The sequence below is a fragment of the Arctopsyche grandis genome, chromosome 6 (genome assembly GCF_051622035.1).
Source record: "Arctopsyche grandis isolate Sample6627 chromosome 6, ASM5162203v2, whole genome shotgun sequence".
In the NCBI taxonomy this organism is placed as follows: domain Eukaryota; kingdom Metazoa; phylum Arthropoda; class Insecta; order Trichoptera; family Hydropsychidae; genus Arctopsyche; species Arctopsyche grandis.
In genome coordinates this window covers 23,915,711-23,939,963 of record NC_135360.1, presented here as the reverse complement: position 1 = coordinate 23,939,963, position 24,253 = coordinate 23,915,711, and the positions used below count along the sequence as shown (strand labels likewise).

Genomic DNA, 24,253 nt, shown 5'->3' with positions numbered 1-24,253 from the left:
AATTTTTGATCAATTTTATTATTTTTTTCATTTACCATAATTGACTTTCAAAATCAGGGCTTTATAGACAGATCAAAAATGTATGATTCCGTTCCAACTCCAACTTAAACGATTTTAGTAAGAGCGATTTTTCTTGCCAATGTATAAATAAAAAGTTAGTAATAAAAAGAAAGCTGAAAGGGGGCTGGTAAAAATAATAGTGATTTTCAAAATATATAGGAATTAAAAATATCAATAAAAATTGTCATGTAACCCAATTTATTGAATTATTGGTAATGAAATAGGTATAAATAATAAAAAAAGTAAGTACATGCATAGAGTATTTGTATTAATTTCATAATAAATCAATGAGAAAAATTAAAGTGAAAATCTGAATAAAAAAACACACGCAGGAAACATTTGGTTTTGGCGACAAAACATCAAAATAAGTGCAATTCAACATTTTTATTTATATTGTACATAATTTATAATCATGATTTTTACAAAGAAATTATTTAACTGCCCTTGAAATGCTCCGACTTCACGACTCCGACTTGGACTTCACATTTCTATTCAAAATACATAAAACTCTAAAACCTGTGTCTTTATTTATTAATTTGAATTTAATTTTCTATTTCGAAAAAAAATAATATTTTCAAAGAGTGTTTACGACATCTTTAGTAAAGTACTAAACTATTTTATAAATAAAATTAAGTCTTTTGTTTTAATTTCAAAAGATGTCACTAATTAGTTAAAAATATTTTTAGACTATTTAGTATTATATATCTGTTCTAACCACAATTGTAATTTATATTTTTATTAGTTTCATAAAATTGATCAAAAAAGCTACACAGCTAACTGAAAACGTATGTTTATAGTGACGCAACCAAGATTATATCTGGGAGGGGGATTTAGGGGGCAAAACTCTATTCTACTCCTAAAATCAAATAAACCAAAAACGTGTAAGTGTTCTCTCACACAATGTAATAAAGAATAGCCGAATGTCTTTTTCTTTTAAGCAGATAAAAGTAAAACACAAATAAACTTTTTATCTAGAGTTAAATATTTATTTTTGATTTTTTTTATTATTTAAGTAAAAACTCGTGAAAGAACTGGATATACAAACAATACGAAAATTTCTGATGCGCGACATAAAATGTTTTCGTCTTGCATTTGATAAAGATTTTTTCCTCTAAATCTTTACCGAATTTTTGAATGGATCGTACTGGTTTGCGATACCGAACAAAGTTTTCCTCGTCTGTATATCAACATCACGTGTAAATACGCGCAAGTTTTTACAAAACGTATTATTTTTCTGTTATTTTCCTTTACCACAATCAAGGGACTTCCCTTAAAACAAACAAGCTTGCGCAAAGCGTTGACCCAATAACGATACTAAACAATGCAAGCACATGCTAACTAAATAAATAATACAAAGCAATAATCCTACGAAAAAAAGTAATATCACGGGAGCCAAAACTAATGGATTCCTCTGAAAAAGAAATCCGGGGAATTCCCAACAGCGAAAGCCGTTGATACCGAGAACGCGCCCCGATCGAATAAACGATATCAATGTCAACAAAACCGGCCCTTTAGAACCTGTTCATGAGTAATCGAAGGTCGTCGGTTTAAACCTGACCGTAACTGACGCGAACATGGACTTTGAACGGTTGAACTTTGATATTCAAAAATTTCAGAATTGACGAACACGTCAGAAAATTTGTAGTGACGCATGCGAAAATTCGAATTTTGTAAATTCTTAGAAAAACGCACGTTGCAGAAGAGCAATAAGTGTACATAAGTGCCCAATTCATTATTGACATACTTGTGAATTCGCGGTTTACGTGTCTGGAGGCATGTTCAATGACGTATTTGGAGAAATTACACGTTGAGAATCCGCTAGTTTGTCGAATCGTCCGAATATTTTGTGTGGGTACTATTTATATACATCTATCGACTAATATCCTGAACTACTGAAGCGTTGGTGTCCTTGATTAAATATAATCCCTTTTGAATCTTCTAATAATATTTCTTCAATCGCGTACCGGATTTTCGATAATTATTTTAAAACAGGTAGATGAAATACTATTTATACGATATTATAGATTCGCCGGTTCAATAGTGAGAGAGATAGATTTAGAATATTAATATTTATAGTGGACACCTTCTACCTGCTTCTGCATATTTTCAAATTACATATAATACAAATTAAACTATTGCGGTGTGGATGAATTTGAAAACAAAAAATTATATAGTACATTTATCAAAATTTAGTGGTTCTTAAGAGGGCTATACACCCGAAACCTTAATTTTGTTGCCGTTCCTTTCTTCGATATATATATTGAGTGAATGCGACAATATATATCAATATATATTAAGTGAATGCGACAGTTGCGCTTCGACCAGATAAAACGTATTTTAAATTGACAAAAATGAGGTTTCGTATTCTCCTATTTTCTCCTCCGAAACTGAACCAATTTTTAGAAAAAATTCATCATCGGTATGAGAAAGATATTTTCTGTGCAACTATGCGCGTATTTTTTTTAAAATCGACCGTTAAATAAGCACGCTGGACTCTTTTCGTGGGTGTAAAAAAGAGGCGATTTTATTGATGTTTGGCGGCTCCTAGCTCCTATAAAAAATAACTAATCAAAAAAATAAAACGATAGATGCAACCCAATGGTGGATATCCATAGCATATTAAAAAATAATTTCTCTAGTGCCATAATTGAGGAAGGGAGAAGTCTAATACGTTTGTATGGACAAGACGCTGGTGTCCAGCCCTCTTAATTTAAAATTGTAGATTTTCATAGCGAATAATCAAGCATTCATCGTTAAGTAATATTGTTTTCAAATTACATATAGCAAAAGAATATTATCAGAAATTGAATATAAATTAACCAAAAATAAAAGACAAATTTCGTTATAAAAAAAATATCTTTTGTTTCGTTTAATAAATTTAGCCAACGATTCTACTTAAAAATATAATTTCAATTAATGCCAATATCATTACAAAAATAATTACATATACATTTGTATTTACATATATATGTATCTATGGTTAAGCTTAATATGGATTTTCACATTTTGCGTTTCTTGAATTCGTCTATTGTACAATGATTTTCATTTTAAAATGTACATATAAACATATGTACATAAACATATATAATTAAAAAAAAAACAAATAAATGTTTTTCAATCATGATATTCACGTGCAATGAACAAATATGTACATATTATCGACGTTTTAAATCATCAACAGTGTAATCGGAATGAAAATACACAGTGTAATTCGATTTCAATTTCACGGCCTTAGCAATGAGACCTCATAGGATTTTAATTCTAGGTAATTTAATTAAGTGGTAGGTAGGTAATTTTTGAACAGTAGAAATGTTGATGTTCAAATGAAAAAGACTCCACCTGTGCATATTTAATGTAATACAATTTATAATTGAATATTTTCCTCGTTTCTCTCAAGGCTATTGTGGAACTCTTATTATTTATAGCGTTATCTTATATGTATAAGTACATATACAAATATTTACTTTAAAATGAATTACATACATACATAAAAAAAAAATCTTTAATAAATAATACAAGTCTAATGGTTTCTCTTCAATATGTGCGTACATTCAATATGACTTATAAAATGCACCTAGTACAAAAAAATCAATTGCCTGAAAATTACATTATTATTACACAATCGCCATCATAACTATGTACATCGACTGAAGACTCGGCCAATTCGGCGAATAGGCCTACTAGGCTATGTCGATAATACGTCAATACCTGGGAATAGGCCCGTTCTGGGAATTCAGCACACAACCCCTGAACAAATCACCTCTGAAAACTTTCGATATCTCCTATAACTACCTGCTTTGAATTGATTGAATCTTAAGAAATTCTCGTGAAATTTTGTTGAAATTCTTTGAGCGTGACTTTGTAACAATTTCAAGAGCCGAAAGTGGGCCGACAAGTATGACACCATCCGCATCCGAAATGGTGAAATACTCGAGGTCTTGGCCGTTGCGTAACTTTATAGCTTATGCAATACGCTCGTGACATTGAATGTAAACAAAAAATCCAAAATTATGCTATAATTTTAATCAAAACATATCCATCAAAACAATGGAAAATTATTTAATATTTAATTTCCTTGATTTTTTAATAAAACTTAAGAATTTTACACCAATCTACATACATGTATAAAACCACTCCAATAAGAATCTGCTACTATGTATAACACTATTTCGAAATACAGTACACTTTCGATTATATCTGGGCTAATTACTGGGGAGGAAGGGCAATCAAAAACACAGCAACAAAAAATCACGTTTTTCAGTTACCAGAGCAGAGACTAACCAATCTTTACTAAGTGTGACCCACTGAATTCGAATATGATAATGATAGCACAGAGAAAAAATCCATAAAAAACTTGACTTTTAAAATTCGCTAGACAATTAATTATAAATATTTTAAAACAATAAAAAATCACAATCAATAGAAAAAATATCCGACTATTGATTCCAATACTCACTTTGAGCACGGTAATACTAGATTTTGAATTAAAGACCGCAAAAGCCAAAAAACTGTAAATATTGCGCATTTTTTTAAACCCACATCTCGTAAAGGAGACCCAACAAAAATCATTATAATATTCGAATTCAGTGGGTCAAACTTTGTAAAGATTGTTTAGTCTCCGCTATGGTAATTTTTTATGTTGCTCAGTGAAATCAAAAATCAAATTTTGAGTTGGTTTCGAATATAATATCATATTTACAACACAAACTTTGTTTCATAATTTTAATACTCATTATTTATTAAGAAAAACGCTCATAATTAAGCAGATAAGTGGCCGTTAGTAGTTAGTACTAGTGCTGTACTATTTTATGACTAATGTAACCACTGGTATCTTCTTCACTTGTATTGTAACTCCCATTTTCTTCCTCTTGATAAATAAAATAAACGATATCTGTATCATCCATGCATATAAAGCTTGGATCACTTAAATCATGATTGAGCCACTCCTCGATGTTTTCCTTATCCACATTTTCAAAACATTTTAAATTTTACAATAATCCACATATGTATTTCAGATATATCATTTGATTCATTCTCTTCAGAATCGACTAAATCTGTTTCCATGTCAGGAAGAATCTTTCTCCATGATCGAAGAAGTGCTACTGGCCTTACTTTTGACCAAGATTATGTTATTCCGTGTATAGCATCCAATATCGTCATTTTTTTCCAGAAATTGAACAGGTTATCACTTCCTCAACAAGAGATTTCAGAAGTCTTTGACGATAAAGACGTTTCGTTGATGATATAATGCCTTGGTCCATGGGCTGAATAAAAAAAAGGGTGCATGGTAAACGGTACATAGTCACTTAATTTGCGCGAGCAGGATACAACAGGAACAAGAGGAACAGGCTTTTCCTCCCGTATTAATGTGCACGCGCTGAATACGGGAGGAAAAGCCTGTTCCTCTTGTTCCTGTTGTATCCTGCTCGCGCAAATCAAGTGAGTATGTACCGTTTACCATGCACCCTTTTTTTATCTTTCGACTTAATATCTTTCGATTTTCGATCTTTGCCTTCCAATATTTGCGCTTTCGGGCGTTTCACGAAACTGAAAAAATTAACGCAATATTAAAAGACATTTAAAAAGGGAACGAAAAACATTTATGTGTGACATAATTTGTTTCAAATAACACGTGTGTTGACGGTCGCAATCAATCTGTGCATCTCATGATCATATAAGAAAAAAAAATATTTAAAAAAATTAATTAATGTTTTTCAAGCACGGATAATCCGCAAACTGGATAATCGAGAGTTTACTGTATAAACATATAATTATCTGAAATTGAAATCAGTATAATTTTAGATCGTAAAAATAATAGCAATGAATCACTCGAAAGCATTGACTTCTGTTTATTATTATGTCCAATTGGATAACATATGTATAACTGATAAAACGCGATTAAGGTCGTCTATTTGTTTATCTTAGCACTTTTTAATCTTGTTCACATCATTTTCCTGTATTAAAATTCTCTATATACAATCTATAAACAAATCATTGATACATTTTCAAAACCACAAGATGAACGGCCATTTAGTGCCATCATTAAGGATATATCTACAGAATTTCATCACGTGTGCAACGCAATACAGTTCAACGACTCACTTAGTCATCTGACGTTTATAATGACGATCTTATTATCCCACACAAACTAGAATACAAGTTGAATCGCGTCATTGAATCGATCAACACAAATAAGAATCACAGCTAGTAAGTTCTACCGGCAACAAGTCAATTCATAGCAATTAAATCGCAAATGCGGAAATTTACAAACTTTTCACTTCCGTTCAGTAGTTGATATGGTTCATTTTTCATTATTGAATCGATTTAATTAACACGTGTGATGTCTTCTAACACACAAAACCTTCGAAGTGTGCAAGAACAGTGGACATTTGCCATTAAAGGCGTTTCGCAAGGCTATTGCACTTTTATGACAGTTCTCACGATTTTACAATAAACATGTTTCTTCTTAACTCTCCGTGCATAGAAATATTATAGCTCTTATTGGAAGCGTAGTTATTCGACACAACTAAACTTTTTTTACTTTATTTGCAATGCATACTCAATTACTTCGTAACGGACTTCACTATGTATGTACATATTTATGTATTTGCCATTTAGTGAGGTTGTCTTGTTTTTTTTATCCCAAATGGTATCCTTCTGAAGTGTAAAGAATGGATTGTTTGTAATGTAAATTATGTTTGAAGGAGTCTTACTAATTACACTGAGTAACAAAAAAAAATGCCGGCGACTAATATTGTAAAAAAAAAGCGAAGACTAATCAATCTTTACCAAGTTTGAGCCACTGAATTCGAGTATGAAAATGATTTTTGTTGGCTTGCTCTCGTTTAAGATATATGATCATTTAATGCGAAATCTAGTATTGCTGTGCCAAAAATGAGTATTGGAATAGATGGTCAGATATTTTTTCTATTGATTGTGATTTTTTTTGCTTATGAAATGCTTATAATTAATTATTATATTTTTTTCCAAAATATTTTGAGCTAATTTTTCACCTTTCACTTTCACTCATAATTAATTATACGTATTTTAAAGCAATAAAAAAAATTACAATCGATAAAAAAAACATATGTGTATTGATTCCAATACTCACTTTTGGCCCAGCAATACTAGATTTTGAATAAAAAACTGCCAAAGTCATATCTGTTAAAATTGCACATTTTTTTAAACGCTCATATCTCTCAAACGAGAGAAAGCCAACAAAATGTATTGTCATATTCAAATTTAGTGAGTCAAACTTAGTAAACATTGATAAGTCTCCGCTCCGGTAAGTAAAAACGTGATTTTTCGTTGCTCAGTGTTATCCATATATGTACATATGTACATATGTACATAAAAATCAATGTTTGTCTGTCTGTCACATATGCGTTCCTATACCATTCAACCGATTGCGATGAAACTTACAGGAGTTATTGTGTGAATGCCCGCGATGGTTTCTGTAAAAGAAATCGCCCAAAAACGGGAACGGGAACGAGAAAACAGGAATGAGTGTCATTTCAACGCAATAATTTCAAATATTTTCGCGTCGCCACCTGCGTTGTTAGGGTAAAATAAACAAAAAAATTGAATAATTTCAAATGTATTCGCCGCCTGCGTTTTTCCGACGAATTCTCATTACTGTAATTTAATTTAATTATTAAGTATTAATTTGAAACTGAAACATTCACATCTAGAAACGGAAACGGGAACGGGAACGGAAATAGGAACGGAAACGGGAATTGCATGCATTATTGTGGCATTACAACGCACGCCGGGTTCAGCTAGTTGTCAATATAAACGATCGATCTAGATTTTATAATGATCCAGATCTCGTCAGCGGCAATAAACCTGCTCATAATCATCGCAAAAATTAAAAATATATTTCGATTTTGATGACCTCTCAATTAGTGTACAATCGCTTAACCAACATATGAAATGAATATTTAAAACATAAAGACTTCATTAATAAGGATCAAGGCAGAGCTACACAGAAACGACAAATGTCGACCAGTCCGAAAAGGTTTAGCCCTTCACATGTTAAGCTTCCGGATTCCCTGTGTCTTATATGTACATACATATGTGGGTTCATATAAACTTGTCTATCTAACCCATACATGAACTACATATGTACATATGTAACTACAGTACTCAGAATCGTCAATGAAAAACCAAACTCTTATCTTTTGATTTGAGTATATTCATAATAGTCAGATTTACGAAAAGCCCGAATAAAAATTGCTGTATATATTATGATTTGACGATATCACTGGCGCCATTATCTGATCGAAATCGGTCACAGACCAATTATCATTATTAGGATTGTTTACCCAGCGATCCCATGGTTGAACCGGACACTCAACTGATAAGGTCTACGTGTAAATATCATATCAATATTTCATCATTTGGGCGGATGCAAGAATCCAAAAGTGTGTCGTGTGGTCGATCGACCTTCCAAAATGTTCAGGAGTTCAAATGTTTCCATGAACTTGTATCGGAACCGACGTCCAGGTCGAAGTTCATGTTTACATGATTCTTGTATTCTACATAGAAAAAAAATCCGTCAGTATACAGTAGTGTTTGCAATACGTGTTTAATTGATTGTAGTGCTTGCAGTGCGCATTGGTACATATGTATGTATTCCATTTTATGGCTTTGCGTCATTGAAGCATTTGCATGGAACTGTTTATTGAATTTGAAACGTTCAAAGTTCAACATCACAAGATTTTAAGTACGTTTGCATAACTAGAGCTCTATTGGATGGCAGCAAGTGGCTCAGAATCTTGTACACAAACATCGAAATATTGTTTAGCACTGTCAAGTACAATGACAATTTGTTTTGTGTTGTTGACTTTTGGATGGAAATTCCATCTATGTACATATATATGTAAATACCAAGGTCACGTTTAGGAAAGAAAGTTAAGGTAACATCTTCATTAACACGTTCAACCCGGCGTGTACCACCGGTGGCCACGCGGATAGTGCTATAGCAGACTGTAATTTTACGGTTCCACTTCATAGAGCACCCCAACACTAAAATTCCTATACAATTCTAAATATTTAGGGACAACTCATTATATAAAGTGATTTAATGCCGTCACGCGTAATTGGGTGCCGATACGCGTGACAGTGCCGCCACATGGGCTAATGTATGAAATCATGCGCCGGGCTGAATGTGTTAAAAGCGTGACTATACAATAATTACTTTATTAAGATAATTCATCGATGTAAGCTAAAAGTATGAACAGATTGAATATCAATGTAAATATCAATAACCAAAATGGATTTGAGATTATGTTTTCTGAGATATTATGCAACTGGTGCACTAATTACATACATTCAATTACTTCTACTTTACACAAATACGTACATATTTTCATAATTCCATAATGAAAGATTAACGATTTCATAAATGGGAAGAACATGGCGATGCTGATTTTGTATGAAACCATATTATAGTGTTTTCAACATCAAAGCCAAGTATAAATAGAAACCGATCTATTTACACAATTTAATTGCAAGTTTTTTTACTCGGGAAGAAGGCAAGTTTAGCTATAATATATAATTATTCGAAATGCTATATCGAAAAGAACTCACGGAAAACTGCTGTTTATATAGAATACAGATTTCGTTCCTCAAATATTATATTTACATTTTTCAGAAAGCATTGGATCGACAAACATATTCATAATAAACTCAGTAGCTATACATTACATATATCATTTCTTCGCTGATTTACTTCTGAAAAACACCAATGAACATCACTCAATAGTAAATATTTATGTATATCACATTTTTTTTATAAACAAATTAAAACATTACATCTTTTATCTTAACGGCGCCATTTTATCTCAATTTATTTATCGAATTTTGAAGAAATTTTGTTTTTGTTATATTTTTTATCAATTCCGGCTTGGATTTTCGATATATTTTTCAAAAATTGGCAATGAATCAAAAATTATGTAAAAGTGTTAAACAATGGATCATGAACAATGTCAATCTTATCTGAAGATAAGCGTGTACCATACATTAGCGTACAATATCCATGTAATTATAATCTGCTTAGTGTCTAGGCAGCAAAGAAGATATTTTTTTTGTAAAATCAAAGTCTGTAAAACTAATTAATCTAATTATAATCTAAAATTAGATTTTTATACATATTTTTGTTATACATATAATAATAATACGTTTGTGACTATGATCAAATATATTTTGCATAATATACAGTTTAAATATCAATTTTTTTATCACTATGTAACAGAATTGGAATTTCCCAAATGAGATATACTCGTATGTAATTATGAACGGATACTCGTTACGAACTTGTACCAGTTCGCAGAACGACAAAATAAATGATAATTCTCTCATTCGACAAAAGGCCCGTAAAGCATATATTACATAGCCTATTTGTTAATTCAGGTCGGCACGCGTCCATGCAAATTAACAATAACAATAAATTCGTATACAAAAACAAAAATCCCAGTTGGGTTATCTTCGTGGAAATTGTGGGATTTCCTTAGATTACATCCACACAAACAAGCGAGAGATCCGTAGGCACCGTGAGCTAAATTTCACACATATGTATTAACCCTAGAGAGGGATGGCGCTATGGTGGAAATATTGGTGCGAGCGAGATAGACACAGTTTGCGAGTACAGACATGCGTTGGTGATTCACAGAATGGCGCTTACCATAAAATGGTTTCCAGCCGTTCTCGGAAATTCCCTCTGCAGAGTTCATGCCACTTCGACTTTGTGATAGGGTGACCGTGTGTTAATAATAATTTGAATCGTTTTCCCTATCGCTCTCTGATAAGAATCACGCAAGAATCTATTAAGAAAGTTCATATTCAAAATATGAAATATCTCAAATTTCAAAATATTTCATATTGAAAGGTTTGTTCATACCTATCCAGCACGACCCGTATCCTGCAGGTGTCATGCAAGTGCGGATAGTATTCTTTGGTACATTCTATATGGACGCGCATTAATGCGTAAATGCGCATGCGCGAATGGAGTATGCATACGTCCATATAATGTACCAAAGAATACTATCCGCACTTGCATGACACCTGCAGGATACGGATCGTGCTGCATAGGTATGAACAGACCTTAAATCGTCCAAATCACATTCTATTTGAATATCAACCATACATTATTTTCACAAATATTATTTGGGAAACATCACAGTAATTAGCTTGGTCTACTTCACGGTTTTCATTTAGACATTCAAGTCAAGAATTATATAAATATTTTGTTTGTGTCGATGATTAATACTCAGTAATACGTAAACAATTTAAATGCACAAGTTTTAAATATAAGGTGGCCATTTGTACTGGTTCTTTGGGTACTGGATCTATCCTGATAGCCTCCTTGGGATGGGCCTGTTTATAAATATTGAAATCATTTTTTTATTTTCATAAATGTGCATTCAAGATCTTCTAACGTTCATTAACGTTTATAACATTCTCTTGAAAAAGTTGTCCTGGTTTTGTCACATAACCTCTAAACATGTACAATGGTCACATTAGAATAAATACATACATGTGAAATTTAGCCCAGATGAGCACATACAATATAAATTATTAGTTGCCATGCTTCGGTCGAGTGTATGTTTAAGTTAGTATGCTGCGCAAAACCGCTACTAAACAACAGTTTATTTCAACATATCGAGAAATAAACATGGTTTAAGTGCCAAACAAATCATGAGCTATCCTTACCACGTGTCCCCACAGCAATTGAGTCCTACAAATACGGTATTATATAAAATTAAATAAAATCTTAAGTTCGAATTTTCTCACCATCACAATTATTCATCAATGATACTTTGTATATGGGTCTACCTCACGGGCCCGAATGTGAAACACCCGAAAACGCAAATATCAGAAGGTAAAGATCGAAAATCGAAAGATCTTAAATCGAAAGATAAAATAAGGGTGCATGGTAAACGGTACATACTCACTTAATTTGCGCGAACAGGATACAACAGGAACAAGAGGAACAGGTTTTTCCTCCCATATTCTGCGCACGCACATTAATACGGGAGGAAAAGCCTGTTCCTCTTGTTCCTGTTATATCCTGCTCGCGCAAATTAAGTGAGTGTGTACGTGAGTATGTACCGTTTACCATGCACCCTTTTTTTGATCTTTCGATTTAAGATCTCTCGATTTTCGATCTTTGCCTTCCGATATTTGCGTTTTCGGTAATTTCACATTCGGGCTCGTGACGGAGACCGTTTGTATATGTATATATATATATTTTTTTAAGTAGCTAGATAACCGGTGGCCCTTACGGCATAAACTAATCTTAATCTTAATTAACCACTCGTTACTCCTAATCTTAATGCTTTGGTACGAGTTTTTTTTCGAGTCTTTATAAACCCAGAGTTTGTGCCATAAGGTGGACCTCTAGATAACCTGTAGAACCATCAAATAAGCAGTGTTTCTTTTTTAAGTAACAAACTAATGCAATGACAAAAAATATAGTAGGTACTAAATCTTACATGTACATATGTTTTATGTTAGTTATTGCTCACTTATGCAAAAACAAAATTGACTTGGTTTTAAGCTTTTAGAATCACACTTACAAAAATGATCAAAATGGTGTTTTCTAAAGCCATCATCACATCGTGAGGTATAGAACATATACATAAAAAAAAGTAAATATGATAAATTTGAATTGCACAAATCAACTTTCAGTTTCAGCATGTTCAGACTGGCGATTGTAACGTATGGTGACCCTAGTTTGGCATTTACGATTGCGCCAGAAGCGTGCCACTCCAAGGCTATAAATACAAGCCAACAGCCACTCGCAGCAACATTGGTGTGACAGCGTTTACGGAAAGTAGTCGCTCGTTCTGCTCCTCGGAAAAACCTGGTAGTTCTCTGGAAAAGTCATTCGCGAATTTTCTCCTGTTTAAGTGTTTTGTTGTGTTTTTGTGAAAATTGTTGTGCTATCACCGGTGCTTTGCAAAGTCAATTATACTTTTCAAAAGTGAATCGAGAGCACGAAGTGTTGTACCGTTCAATCTACTGTGGTGAGAAATTGGAGACGTATCCTGCAAAGATGTGCCTAGAAGACCAGACCGTTGTTGGTGCGAGGGAGACTTTCAGCTCCGCTTTGGGGAAAACGTAAGTTACTTGAAAAATTTTCATATTAAAATCCAAAGATTATTAAAGTATTAACATTTTAAAGATTATTGCGTTATCCAAAATCATAGTTGTATAATATGGCACCGTGCTACTTTCGCCAGTTTTCTTTTCGCCGTTTGGGACTTGACCATTTGCTAAATCGATATTTTGGGCACGATAAACCTCGCTTTTGAACTAGTTCGCGGTCAATAATAACATACATAATCATAATCAAGTTCATTCGCGTGGATTTTGTTCGCTTTTCATTTCCGTTTGGCAATAAAAGTATATTATGACTATTAAACTTTAAAGTAGGCTTATTTACTGCCGGATGTATAAAATTTTGGATATACATACATACATACATATTTCCTTTGTGCGCTCTGAAAAATTTTGCACGCTACTTTATTTTGTCCAAATACTAGGTGTAATGAGTGAACTCGGGGATATAATTACTAGATCAGTAATTACTAATTGGCGCCATTTCAGCACCAAAATCAATCTATTATCAAAAAAATATTTATCTTATCGTGGATTTCAATAGTTCGTTATACAATTAATTTATTTACTGAAAAATTTACTTATCCATTTTATGTAATATTATATATTACATACAACTATGCACATTTTACAATTAGCATTATCAATGTTTTAACTTAACTTGTAATGAATATCTTAAGAGGGCTGTACACCTGAAATCTTAATTTTGTTGCCTTTCTTCGATATATATATTGAGTTATATATATGCGACAATATATATCAATATATATATATTGAGTGAATGCGACAGTTGCGCTTCGACCAGATAATACGTGTTTTAAATCGTCAAAATCGAGGTTTCGTATTCTCCTATTTTCTCCTCCAAAACTGGACCAATTTAAAAAAAAATTTCATCATCGGTATGAGAAATATATTTTCTGTGCAACTATGCGCGTTTTTTTTTTTTAATCGACCGTTAAATAAGCACGCTGGACTCTTTTCATGTGTGTAAAAAAGAGGCGATTTTATAGATGTTTGGCGGCTCCTAGCTCCTATAAAAAATAACTAATCAAAAAAATAAAACGATAGATGCATCCCAATGGTGGATATCCATAGCATATTAAGAAATAATTTCTCTAGTGCCATAATTGAGGAAGGGAGAAGTGTAATACAAGGCGCTGGAGTCCAGCCCTCTTAATTACCCATCCTAAACGACTCATTTCAAAGATTTAATTTTAACATTTGAATACATAATATTAAATAAATCCTGAAAATTTATTAATTATTGTTTGTTTTATTATTTATAGATGTATGGGCGATACCATCAGATCTGTCCTACGTCGGGCTCAAGCCGAAAAAAGGTTGACTGTAGGCTTATTACCTGCCATCGAACGACTTTCAGTTGCCTGTGATGAAGCATTATTTTGCTTTATGTCACCATCATGTCATCAAGACTCTGCTACTCACATGCATAAAGTTCTGCTTGAAGCTGTCTGCCTAGAAAATGACATATACTTAGTCAAAGTGAGTCAATAAAATTTTAGAATATTATTTAGTATAAACTTATGCCTTAAATCGCACTATCATATAATCATAAAATTCGAAGATGTTCAATGTATTAACAATGTATTTTTTATTATTTATAGGTGGATTCTTCAGAGAAACTTCGCAAGTTGATTTCTGGATATGCCACGAATGATTATAGCTGCGTGTTGGTGCACTTGCCGTATTTAGATCCTTTCACCGATCAATCACAGATCGGTCATGAGAATCTGTCGCAGGCGGAGAAGCTTTTGGTTCAACACTGCGAGAATAACTGGAATAACGTATCTACACCACTCGTCAGACTTCCTGAACAATGAATCGGCTATGGTTTTTGACTTATGAGTAAATCTGATTTATATTGAAGCGACCCACCTGACATGGTGTGTGTCCAAATATGACGAGAGGTAGTTGAGGAGTAAAGGAAGATTTGTAATAAATGTTTTTAAATTGCACGTGGGCAATTTAAGCGTTTGGTATGTTGTTGGAAATCAATTGTTGGATGATTTCGAAATTTTTATTGGGTCACCGTTCACCACAGCGTGAATCGGTTGAACAAATTGACGTGACGTATGTGAAAAATGTACAGATTCTCGAATCTCAAGACATTATTGTATTTTATTTGTGTTTGTATCATAAATGATATTCAAACATTTCAATGATGAAATTTAGGCAAATATGTGTAACCTTACACAAAAATAACTCAAGATCTGCAATAGTTGTATTATTCTATTTAGATAAATATATATATAAATATATAAATCGTCATTTATATATTGTCACATATTTTAATTTTAAAATCTAATTTTGACACTTTTTCATATGATTTAAACATGGAACACAACGCACCCTTCACTGTAGTGTGTAAATGTAGCTTTCTATGGTTTCAACTAAAAATAGACCTCAGACATGCAAATCGATATAATCTTTAATTGGAACTCATTTATTAATGGATGTGAGAGTTTTGTGCGTAAATAGAATAAATATCTCAAATATAAACATTATTTTAAACTCTGATAAATCTGAAATAAAAATTTAATATGTAGTCTAGTGATGTAGCTGTGGACTTTAGTTTTTACATTTGTAAAGTCAAATGACTAAATTGTGTAAATTAATACTAGTTATTTTTTATAATATGTAAACCTAAATATTGAAGAATTATACGTATGTAATTTAGTATGGTAATTATTTGATTGAAATCAAATAAGTTATGTAAATGAATTTTCTATATAACTTTGTACATAAATTCAAAATAATTGATAGATTGTATAATATTTTTGAATCTTTTTGTAACGTTTTATGAAAAAATAGTTCAATTTAAATTAGAAACAAAGCTATAGAAGAATAATAAAAGCTTATTAATTTATATCATACACGTTTGTACATATCAATTAGTCAAATATGAAGATATATTTCTGTTTTTTGGTTACATATGACCTGAACAGTGAAAATAAAATGTCTAATTCGACTAATTAAATTTATTATATAATAAATAGCCTTGTTTAGTGAAATGTTATTTATTGAAGTTGTCTTAATCAAATTCATGTTATTTGTATATGGCAATAACTACCATTGCTCATTCTGTATTTCAATATTTATAAAATAAAAACAAAGAAAAGATTTTTGTGTTTTTTTTTCGTTAATAAAACAATGCATATTTTATTTGAATTTATTTAAAAATATTGTTAGTATAAAAAAAGTATTTCTTGAATGTGTCGATACCATAAATTTATACATTCGCTTGCTTTGTGGTTAACTTGCACTTGCTAAAAATAACAAAAAGAATTCTACTACCAATAATTACAATGATTACATACTACATTTCAAGAACTAAAAATATATAAGTAATATTTACTTAAACCTACAAAATAAATAATTTATCACTCGCTTATATCAAAGTAGACGTACCTAGCTTTTGCATCAGTAGGAATGTATTTATCATAATAAACTTTTAAAATTAACAAATTCTTACAAATATAATACATAATAAAAACTCTCAAGAGGAGTGTAATAATTCTCGGCTTAAAATTAAATATAAATTTGCTATATAAGCTTTAGATATGTATAAAGAAATTTCACAGTTATTATCACTAGCACAATAAACAGATCTTAAAACTACAAATACTGGTAGAGTGCAAAATAGATGAGTCAACGAGTACAAATTTACGAAAATAATCTAACTCAGACATTTCAACAAGAAACAATGTAATCGGAATTTTAACTGTAAAGAATTATATTACTTAATTTAACAATTTTGTTCAGAGCAATCACATATAAGAAAATATTAATTTTATTTCGGAATGATATTATAATTAACTCTAAAAATAGATTAATCTATTAAATGAAGATGATGATGTTAGTATTTAAATTTTCGCGAAAACGAAATACTATTCACGTTTATTGGCGGCTAGTGGAATACTTTCTTCTTTTTCTACAGATATATCTTGATCTAATGCCACTTTTTCGCTTACTTCCGTAGCTTCTGAATTCACTGCAGGTGATTGAACAACATTTCCACTGTTGACATCTTCAATTGCTCGGCGCAGCTGTTGAAATATTACGCTTATTAATCCATATAAAATTAAATATTTAAAATTTATTTGAAATCTACATAAAAACAACAAACCTCTTTAAGACCAACAACACCAACAAGTTTTCCTATGTCAGTTACATATGCAATATTTACTCCAACCATAGAGAATAGAGAATGTACCTGCAACATTAAACACAAGGTAGAGACAACTTTAAAAATCATATTACTAAATGATGTAGAATCTAATGAAAAAACCTTTAAAAGAGAAGTATCTTTAACAAGTTGAAAGGGTGCTGCATCAATGCGACAAATATAGCGGTCCTCTGAAGGTGCTTTTTCATCCAGAATTTTCATAAAATCACACGGCAATGCCATTTCTCCATGCTCCCAAGCTCGTTGTTCTGCGTTTGACATATCGCATACTCTTTCACCGGGCTGTAAATTCATTAATATAAATAAAAAACATAACCAAAGAATTGAAAATATACATACATATGTACATATATGAAATAAAATACCAATTGGACTTTCTTGAACGGACTACGAGGAGTGTCAGTGGGAGTAGGTAAAGGACTATAATCTTCGGGGTTTTCGCATGGGGTGCCTGGATCTCCAATTAAACCTGCTTCGGGATCTGGATTGGCATCTTGTAAGGTAGTGGATTTTTTGAAAATAGCATCGAAAGCCATTCGAATTCTAAATTAAAATAACAAATTTATCATAATATGACTTCATTAAAAGAAAAAATTGTACTAATAAGTATTTATGTTTACCTGCTTTCGGCTCCAGTTACAGTACTATACACAGATGATTGCCTAATTATTGGAGATAAAGCAGGACTATTTGCAACGGCCGGTCTCATTAATGTGAATGAGTTTGTTTTCTTTAAAATTGATTTCGGCCGGAAAAGAGATCCTTAATAATGTAAAAAATAAAATGTCAAAATAATTAATAATCATATCATGTATTATTTTTCTTTAAATAAATTTAATTTACCTGGACTGAGTAGCCCAGCATTTTCAGCACTTAACGTAGAAACTCCTCTTTTCATACCATGTGTTCTAGGAACTTGTAATGTTAGAATATCTGGAGCAGGCGAAACCTTAAAATAAAAATAAGTAAATTATAAAACCTCTAATATTATCTAAAATATCTGAAAAACAATCAAATTTTGTTTACCTCAAAACGTGAAGGTCTCCTTTTACGTTGTTGTTCAGCTCTCGCCTTTTCGGCAGCTTCTTGTTGCCACTGTGCCGCTACCTGTACAGTAAAATTTACATTATAATACTCACGGTATATGAATACACAAAGAAAATTAAAACTAAACGCACTTGTAATCGCCTCTCTCTACCAACATGTCTGTCTATTAAACGAACTAATTCTCCTCTTTGAACTGAGCCCAACAAAACCATTGAGTCTGGACTATCAACTAGCGGTACTCCTCGAAGATGCTATACACACAGTAAAAAGTAATGAGTATTTACAATATTGATAAAACAGCAACACAATAAAAAACTCAATTTAACCTTATAGTCCTTTAATATGTCTTTCAGCTGCTGATATGTAATTCCATTCCAAATATATTTTACATCTTTTTCCATAAAGTCTTCCACATTCATGTTATACATTCCTATTTGAAAAATGTGTAAATTCTATTAAACGTTGATAACAACATTATTTAATTAAACATAATACCAATAATAGCAATTTTTACCAGTGTATCCTGTTAACAAATCCGGCAAATATGGAAGTTTCTTTATAAGGATTATAGAATCGTATGCACTCGGTTGTAATAGAGCAGCAGTAGCATTAGCAATCAACACAGCAATCACCAAAGGCACTACGTGTGTCACTTGACCTGTCATTTCCAATACTATAACGGCTACAGACACGGTGTGTGTAACAGCTCCGGCCACTGCTGCAGCTCCAACACACGCATAACCACCTAAAACAGAATATTCCATCACAATTCATTCAAATAATGTCAAAATATTTAATGAAATCAAATATAACATACCAGGTAATATCGGTGATATATGATCGCCATATCGAAGACCCAATGGAAATGCGGTGTGAGCTAACTCTCCGACAACTCTTCCCAAAGCGGCACCAATTTTGAATAGTGGTATAAACACACCGGCCGGTACTGGAATTGTAGATGCCATTATGGTGAGGAAAAACTGTAATATAACAGATTAATTTGTGAGTAAAATGTCTAAATTGAAATATTATTTAAATGATTGATAAAAACAATACATACCGTTGAAACCATAAATCCAACCAAACTGACATACACACCAGTGTGAGGCGTACTCCAATGTTTTAAAATTTCAGCTTCATCTGCCGCTAAATTATCAGAATTCCAGGTAAAGTTAGCAAACAAACTCATAACCTACAAGTAAATAAATTCATAAATTTTTTAGCTTAAATTAATTTTGAGGTACAATTATGGTTAACATTTTGGATTGCTAAATGAAAGTTACTGATTTACACAAAAAATATTATTACATTTTTACTATAGATTTGTTTAAGCTCGAAAATGTTTCAAGATTCTTAAACAAACCTATACGTAGGCACATTTGAATAAAAATATATCATAAATAGTATGAAGGATCTCTGGTGAACCCCATTGCATTTTATGGTGTGTATACACGACAATTGGTGCAAGTCCAAAATGTTCACGCGACAAAATGTCCACGGAAATTATACTAATTTAATAACGTCCGCGATGTATACGATAAAAAGTAAATTATTCATTTGAAATAAAGAAAATTTTTGGGACGGTTGAGAGGCCCTGACATATAAACTAATTCAATGTAATCTGCAGTTCATTCGCTTAAAAAGGTTCAATTTAAATAAGAATATGTTGGTGCGGTTGAGAACACCTGTAATTTATACTAATTTAATAACATCCGCGATATATACGATAAAAAGTACCCTATACATCGATAGATATATAACATATAATACAATAAAAAGTTACTTTTTCCATTAAAATAGGAAAATTTCGAATTTTTGAACATTTTGTCGCTTGAACATTATTTCCGTGGACATCTGACGCGTGAACATTTTGTCAGTGCACTAATTTTCGGGTACATTTTGTCGTTGAACCTTTTGGACTTGCACCAATTGTCGCGTCCCCGTATGGTGTCGAGACATGGACGCTAAAAAAGAGAAACAGACATATTAGATGCCTTTGAAATGTGGTACTGGAAGCAGATGTTGCGAATTTCATGGAGCGCAAGACCCACAAACATCTCCATCCTCAAAAGACCTGGCAGTTTCAGAGAGAGAGACTCTCTACAATATGTAGAAAAAAGATTATTTACAACTTTGGCCATATTACCAGGAAAAATGTGGAGAATTTCGAGAAGCTGGTAGTCACCGTAGCACTAGAGGGAAGCCGAGCGAGAGGACAGTCTCCCACAAGATGATCAGATCAAATCAAAGAACTGATAGGACCGTCCTTAAATACTACATTCAGCTTGGCACATAATTGAGCAAAACAAGGAGGAAGAAGAGGAAGAAGAAATGTGTGAAATAAAATAATGGTTTTTGTGATGAGAAAGGATAGCTCTTGCCAATCTTCAATTCTAGGAAGGATATAGCTCAAATAAACAGTATAAATAATTACCTGATCGTGGGTTGTAAGATCACCAGCCATATATTGTCCAAGCCCAGAAGGAAATGTAGTTGAAGCCACAATCAATGCAATGATTCCAGGATAAATGAACCGACTGAAAAAAATAAATTCCTTGTGCTAATAGATTTTACAATGACATAGTAGTAAATAATCAAAATATTGAGCTTTGTTTACTTTTTCTGTAGAAATGCATTAACCCTCTTGTTGTTACGAATGGATATAACATATTTTCGATGCAGCCATACATAGGCAGCTCCGATTAATCCAGATACGACACTGTAATCAATCATTATTATGAGCAAAATAATACACATTAACGTTTTATGCGAAACTTGTTGAAAATTTAATTAGTACCCGATTAATGCAAAAGCCAACAGCTCTTGAGGATCAAATGGGAAATCCATAGCAAAATTTGTAGGAAACATTGCAGTCACTGTGCGAGCTCCGCCAGACCATACAGCGAGTAGTCTAAAAACCTGTAAAAAACACAAATCACTATAAAAACATCTCAACATAATAGATTTGTTTTTAATAATATAAGAAAATTATATTACTGTAGCACCACAGACAGCGGCAAAAAATCCTCTCCAATAATTACGGACGGCAAAATACACGGTGGTTACTTCGATTGAGAACAACACACCTGCAAAAAAAACAATATTTTTAATGCACAAATAATTTTTAATAAAATATTTATATTAATTTGGGTGTCCGATGTACCTAACCTCCAATTGGAGCGGCGAAACATGAACCGACTCCAACTGCACAAGCAGCTGCCAACATTTCACTGGTACGGGATTCATTAGCGTAAATCCCTTGAAATGATGTGACCAATTTACTAAGTAAAGTAGCAACTATTGATGCTATATGAACAAAAGGACCCTATATTCAAATTAAATAGATTTTAACAAAAATGTAAAACGCACAAATAGTAATTCAACCACTCTCCCCCTATTAACCAAATATAATATATAAAAAATTCATTTAAAACAAATACAAACCTCTTTTCCCAAAGGCATTCCACTTCCAAGGGTAGCAGTCAATCCAATAACTTTAGCTACAAGCGTTCTAAAAGTTAAATATTCCTTTAACGGTACTCCTCTAAGAATAGTTTTCATCTCGGGTATTCCAGAACCTATAAATTTATAAAACTGGTATTATTGTAATCTAACCTATGTATTGTTTCCCAAATCATGGTAATTGAAAGATTTAAAACAGTAGGCAGGACAAATAGGCAAAAAAAATCTAAAATATATTTGTAGCATTTTTAACCGTTTTTGTTTTACAGATTGTAATTAAATTGTTTCATCTTAGTAATAATCTCAACAAACGAAATTGATGGTGAACTATTACAAACTATAAAAAAACGCAAAGAGTTTACAAAAGGATTTAAAAGGTATTTTCTTAAATCAATATCAGTGATTTCATATTTCTCATTACAGTTTGAAGAAAATTTCAACAACATGAGTCGACTTCTTTTTAGTAAGGAACTCATTTTGAAAATTAGAGATTCGCCAGTAAAATCTGCGTCTCTAAGAGCATAGAGACGTAGATTTAAGTAAGAGCATGATTTGGGAAACTTTGATTCTAATAAGGAATATGATAAGCAAATACATATGTAAGATCTTGTGAAATTTAAAACAATATGTTCTTGTGAAGTTCAAATAAGGAATATGTATGTAAGATCTTGTGAAATTTAAAAAATATGAAAAAGAAATTCCAACTTTGTAAATTATCTCAAAACTTCCTGAAAACCCTAATTAGATTTCGGATCAAACAAACAACAGTAATAACTCTTCTAATAACTAGGTCACTTATCTATGTATCACATTCAAGGTCTCAATTATTATTAGTCACATATATCTAAACAACAAAATTTTGCTTACCAGCCGCCTGAGGAGCTACGATGTGAACGAACCCAGCCGAAAACAGAATCAAACACACCGGAAGTGACACCCACGCCAAGTACTTGGTAATTATATCTCCGGCGATGTCCCTATACATCCATATCCTTGCTGAAAAGTTGCAAATACAAACCATCGATAAGTTTGTCACGAGCATGGTTAATTAACGAGCACACTTGTGATAAATTGTGCATGCAGAATGCACATAATTTACACGCTGACCTGCACCTAGTCATCACGGTAACATTATACAAAGTCTAGATATCAGGGTGAACGTTTATTAACGCATCGTATGAATATTAAAACATGTGCCACACATTCTACGATAACTTACTCGTCATAAAACTTTCCTATCGGTAGCATGAAATTAAAACATTGTGTTTTACTACTGTAGTACTTTACACTGCAGATTAAAATGTATTGTAATATGTATACATTGAGACGTACCATTATTGCACATTGATATTCCTCGATCCATGATGAAACTTAAAAGAGCCATGATGATGCCCAAGAGTGCTAAGAATACCCAATCTTCGCCAAGGCGAGCAAAAGTATTCCTCCATATGAAACCTATGCAAATATGATGAGAAATTAGTAAAAAAATGTGTTTTAAATAATTGTATCAAACATATATTGTAATACTACCGATAGCTCGTGCGAATTTTCCAGAATTGGCCGAGCTGAGTTCTTTTTGTCGGGCTCGGTCATCTTTCTTCCTACGTTTCTCCAATCTTTTGAGTCTTTTAGCTTCGCCGCGGGCTGCTGATGCAAGGTCGCGTGCATAGCGACCATACATCTGAAAGATTTAATACTTATTTTAACACGCATGTATATGTATTATATATAATCTTAAGCATAATAGTAATAATCCAACTATAGTTTAATTTTTTGATACGAAATCAAAAAGATATGATAGTAATGAGTCAAACGATAACGTTCTTCGGACTGCTTAGGTAAATGCAAGATAATCTACATTCATTAATCCAATGCATATACACATTTAGATTTAATAAAGATAAGTGACGTTTAAAAAAAGCAGATGTGGAGTAGTAAAAATAAATCAGTTTTCTTTTTTAATAAATTGTATATTAAATCAACAAATATTATCGTTATCGAATGAAGGTCTCCACACTCGAGTTAGTATATATCTTGTGTGTCATCTTTTCTACTTCTCGATATAACCGAAGACCTTCCTAAATGTTTCCTGTGATTGTTATAGAAATCTATCTACCCATATATGTATATATATATTAGTGAGTATTTGAACTAGTAGTATAGATGCAAAATTCTACTAATATATATTTTGACGTGAAAAATGAATAATAATGAAACAAAATTGTCCGATTCATTCAGTGGTAACGGTAAGTAGCTGTTTGTAAATGCATAATAAATAATATATTCATATAACAACATATTTGCGAGTGAGCTAAGGTTATGCAAATCCTGATAAACGAGCGACTTTTCACTTTG

General features: G+C 32.2%; 2 protein-coding genes across 2 annotated transcripts in view; one reads left to right on the top strand and one right to left on the bottom strand.

Annotated features, from left to right (window-relative positions):
* Nucleotides 1–12,867: 12,867 nt before the first annotated feature.
* On the top strand, nt 12,868–16,302 carry Gadd45 (Growth arrest and DNA damage-inducible 45). The gene is made up of 3 exons (XM_077431807.1): nt 12,868–13,182; nt 14,469–14,685; nt 14,808–16,302. Exons 1-3 carry the CDS (start codon nt 13,118–13,120, stop codon nt 15,021–15,023), a joined length of 498 nt encoding a protein of 165 aa, XP_077287933.1. The 5' UTR covers nt 12,868–13,117; the 3' UTR covers nt 15,024–16,302.
* A 42-nt stretch (nt 16,303–16,344) lies between these two features.
* ClC-a (chloride channel protein 2) overlaps nt 16,345–24,253 on the bottom strand; it is a 38,367-nt gene continuing 30,458 nt past the window's right edge. The window contains exons 2-22 of the mRNA XM_077431806.1: nt 23,429–23,579; nt 23,231–23,353; nt 22,766–22,894; nt 21,881–22,014; nt 21,605–21,761; nt 21,434–21,522; nt 21,234–21,355; nt 21,054–21,155; nt 20,871–20,973; nt 19,497–19,628; nt 19,254–19,416; nt 18,951–19,181; nt 18,763–18,866; nt 18,568–18,687; nt 18,416–18,496; nt 18,233–18,338; nt 18,010–18,151; nt 17,755–17,932; nt 17,492–17,671; nt 17,330–17,416; nt 16,345–17,249 (exon numbers count right to left, since the gene is read on the bottom strand). Of these exons, the coding sequence (XP_077287932.1) occupies nt 17,091–17,249; nt 17,330–17,416; nt 17,492–17,671; nt 17,755–17,932; nt 18,010–18,151; nt 18,233–18,338; nt 18,416–18,496; nt 18,568–18,687; nt 18,763–18,866; nt 18,951–19,181; nt 19,254–19,416; nt 19,497–19,628; nt 20,871–20,973; nt 21,054–21,155; nt 21,234–21,355; nt 21,434–21,522; nt 21,605–21,761; nt 21,881–22,014; nt 22,766–22,894; nt 23,231–23,353; nt 23,429–23,579 (2,793 nt within the window). The 3' untranslated portion in view covers nt 16,345–17,090. The remainder of the gene's footprint in view (nt 17,250–17,329; nt 17,417–17,491; nt 17,672–17,754; nt 17,933–18,009; nt 18,152–18,232; nt 18,339–18,415; nt 18,497–18,567; nt 18,688–18,762; nt 18,867–18,950; nt 19,182–19,253; nt 19,417–19,496; nt 19,629–20,870; nt 20,974–21,053; nt 21,156–21,233; nt 21,356–21,433; nt 21,523–21,604; nt 21,762–21,880; nt 22,015–22,765; nt 22,895–23,230; nt 23,354–23,428; nt 23,580–24,253) is intronic.

What these genes read in the sequence shown, in the direction of transcription:
- Gadd45 (XM_077431807.1), top strand. Translation starts at nt 13,118, where the DNA reads ATGTGCCTAGAAGACCAGACCGTTGTTGGTGCGAGGGAGACTTTCAGC. An exon ending in AGCTCCGCTTTGGGGAAAAC is followed by an intron (nt 13,183 to 14,468) that starts GTAAGTTACTTG and finishes TATTATTTATAG; the next exon opens with ATGTATGGGCGATACCATCA. An exon ending in ATGACATATACTTAGTCAAA is followed by an intron (nt 14,686 to 14,807) that starts GTGAGTCAATAA and finishes TATTATTTATAG; the next exon opens with GTGGATTCTTCAGAGAAACT.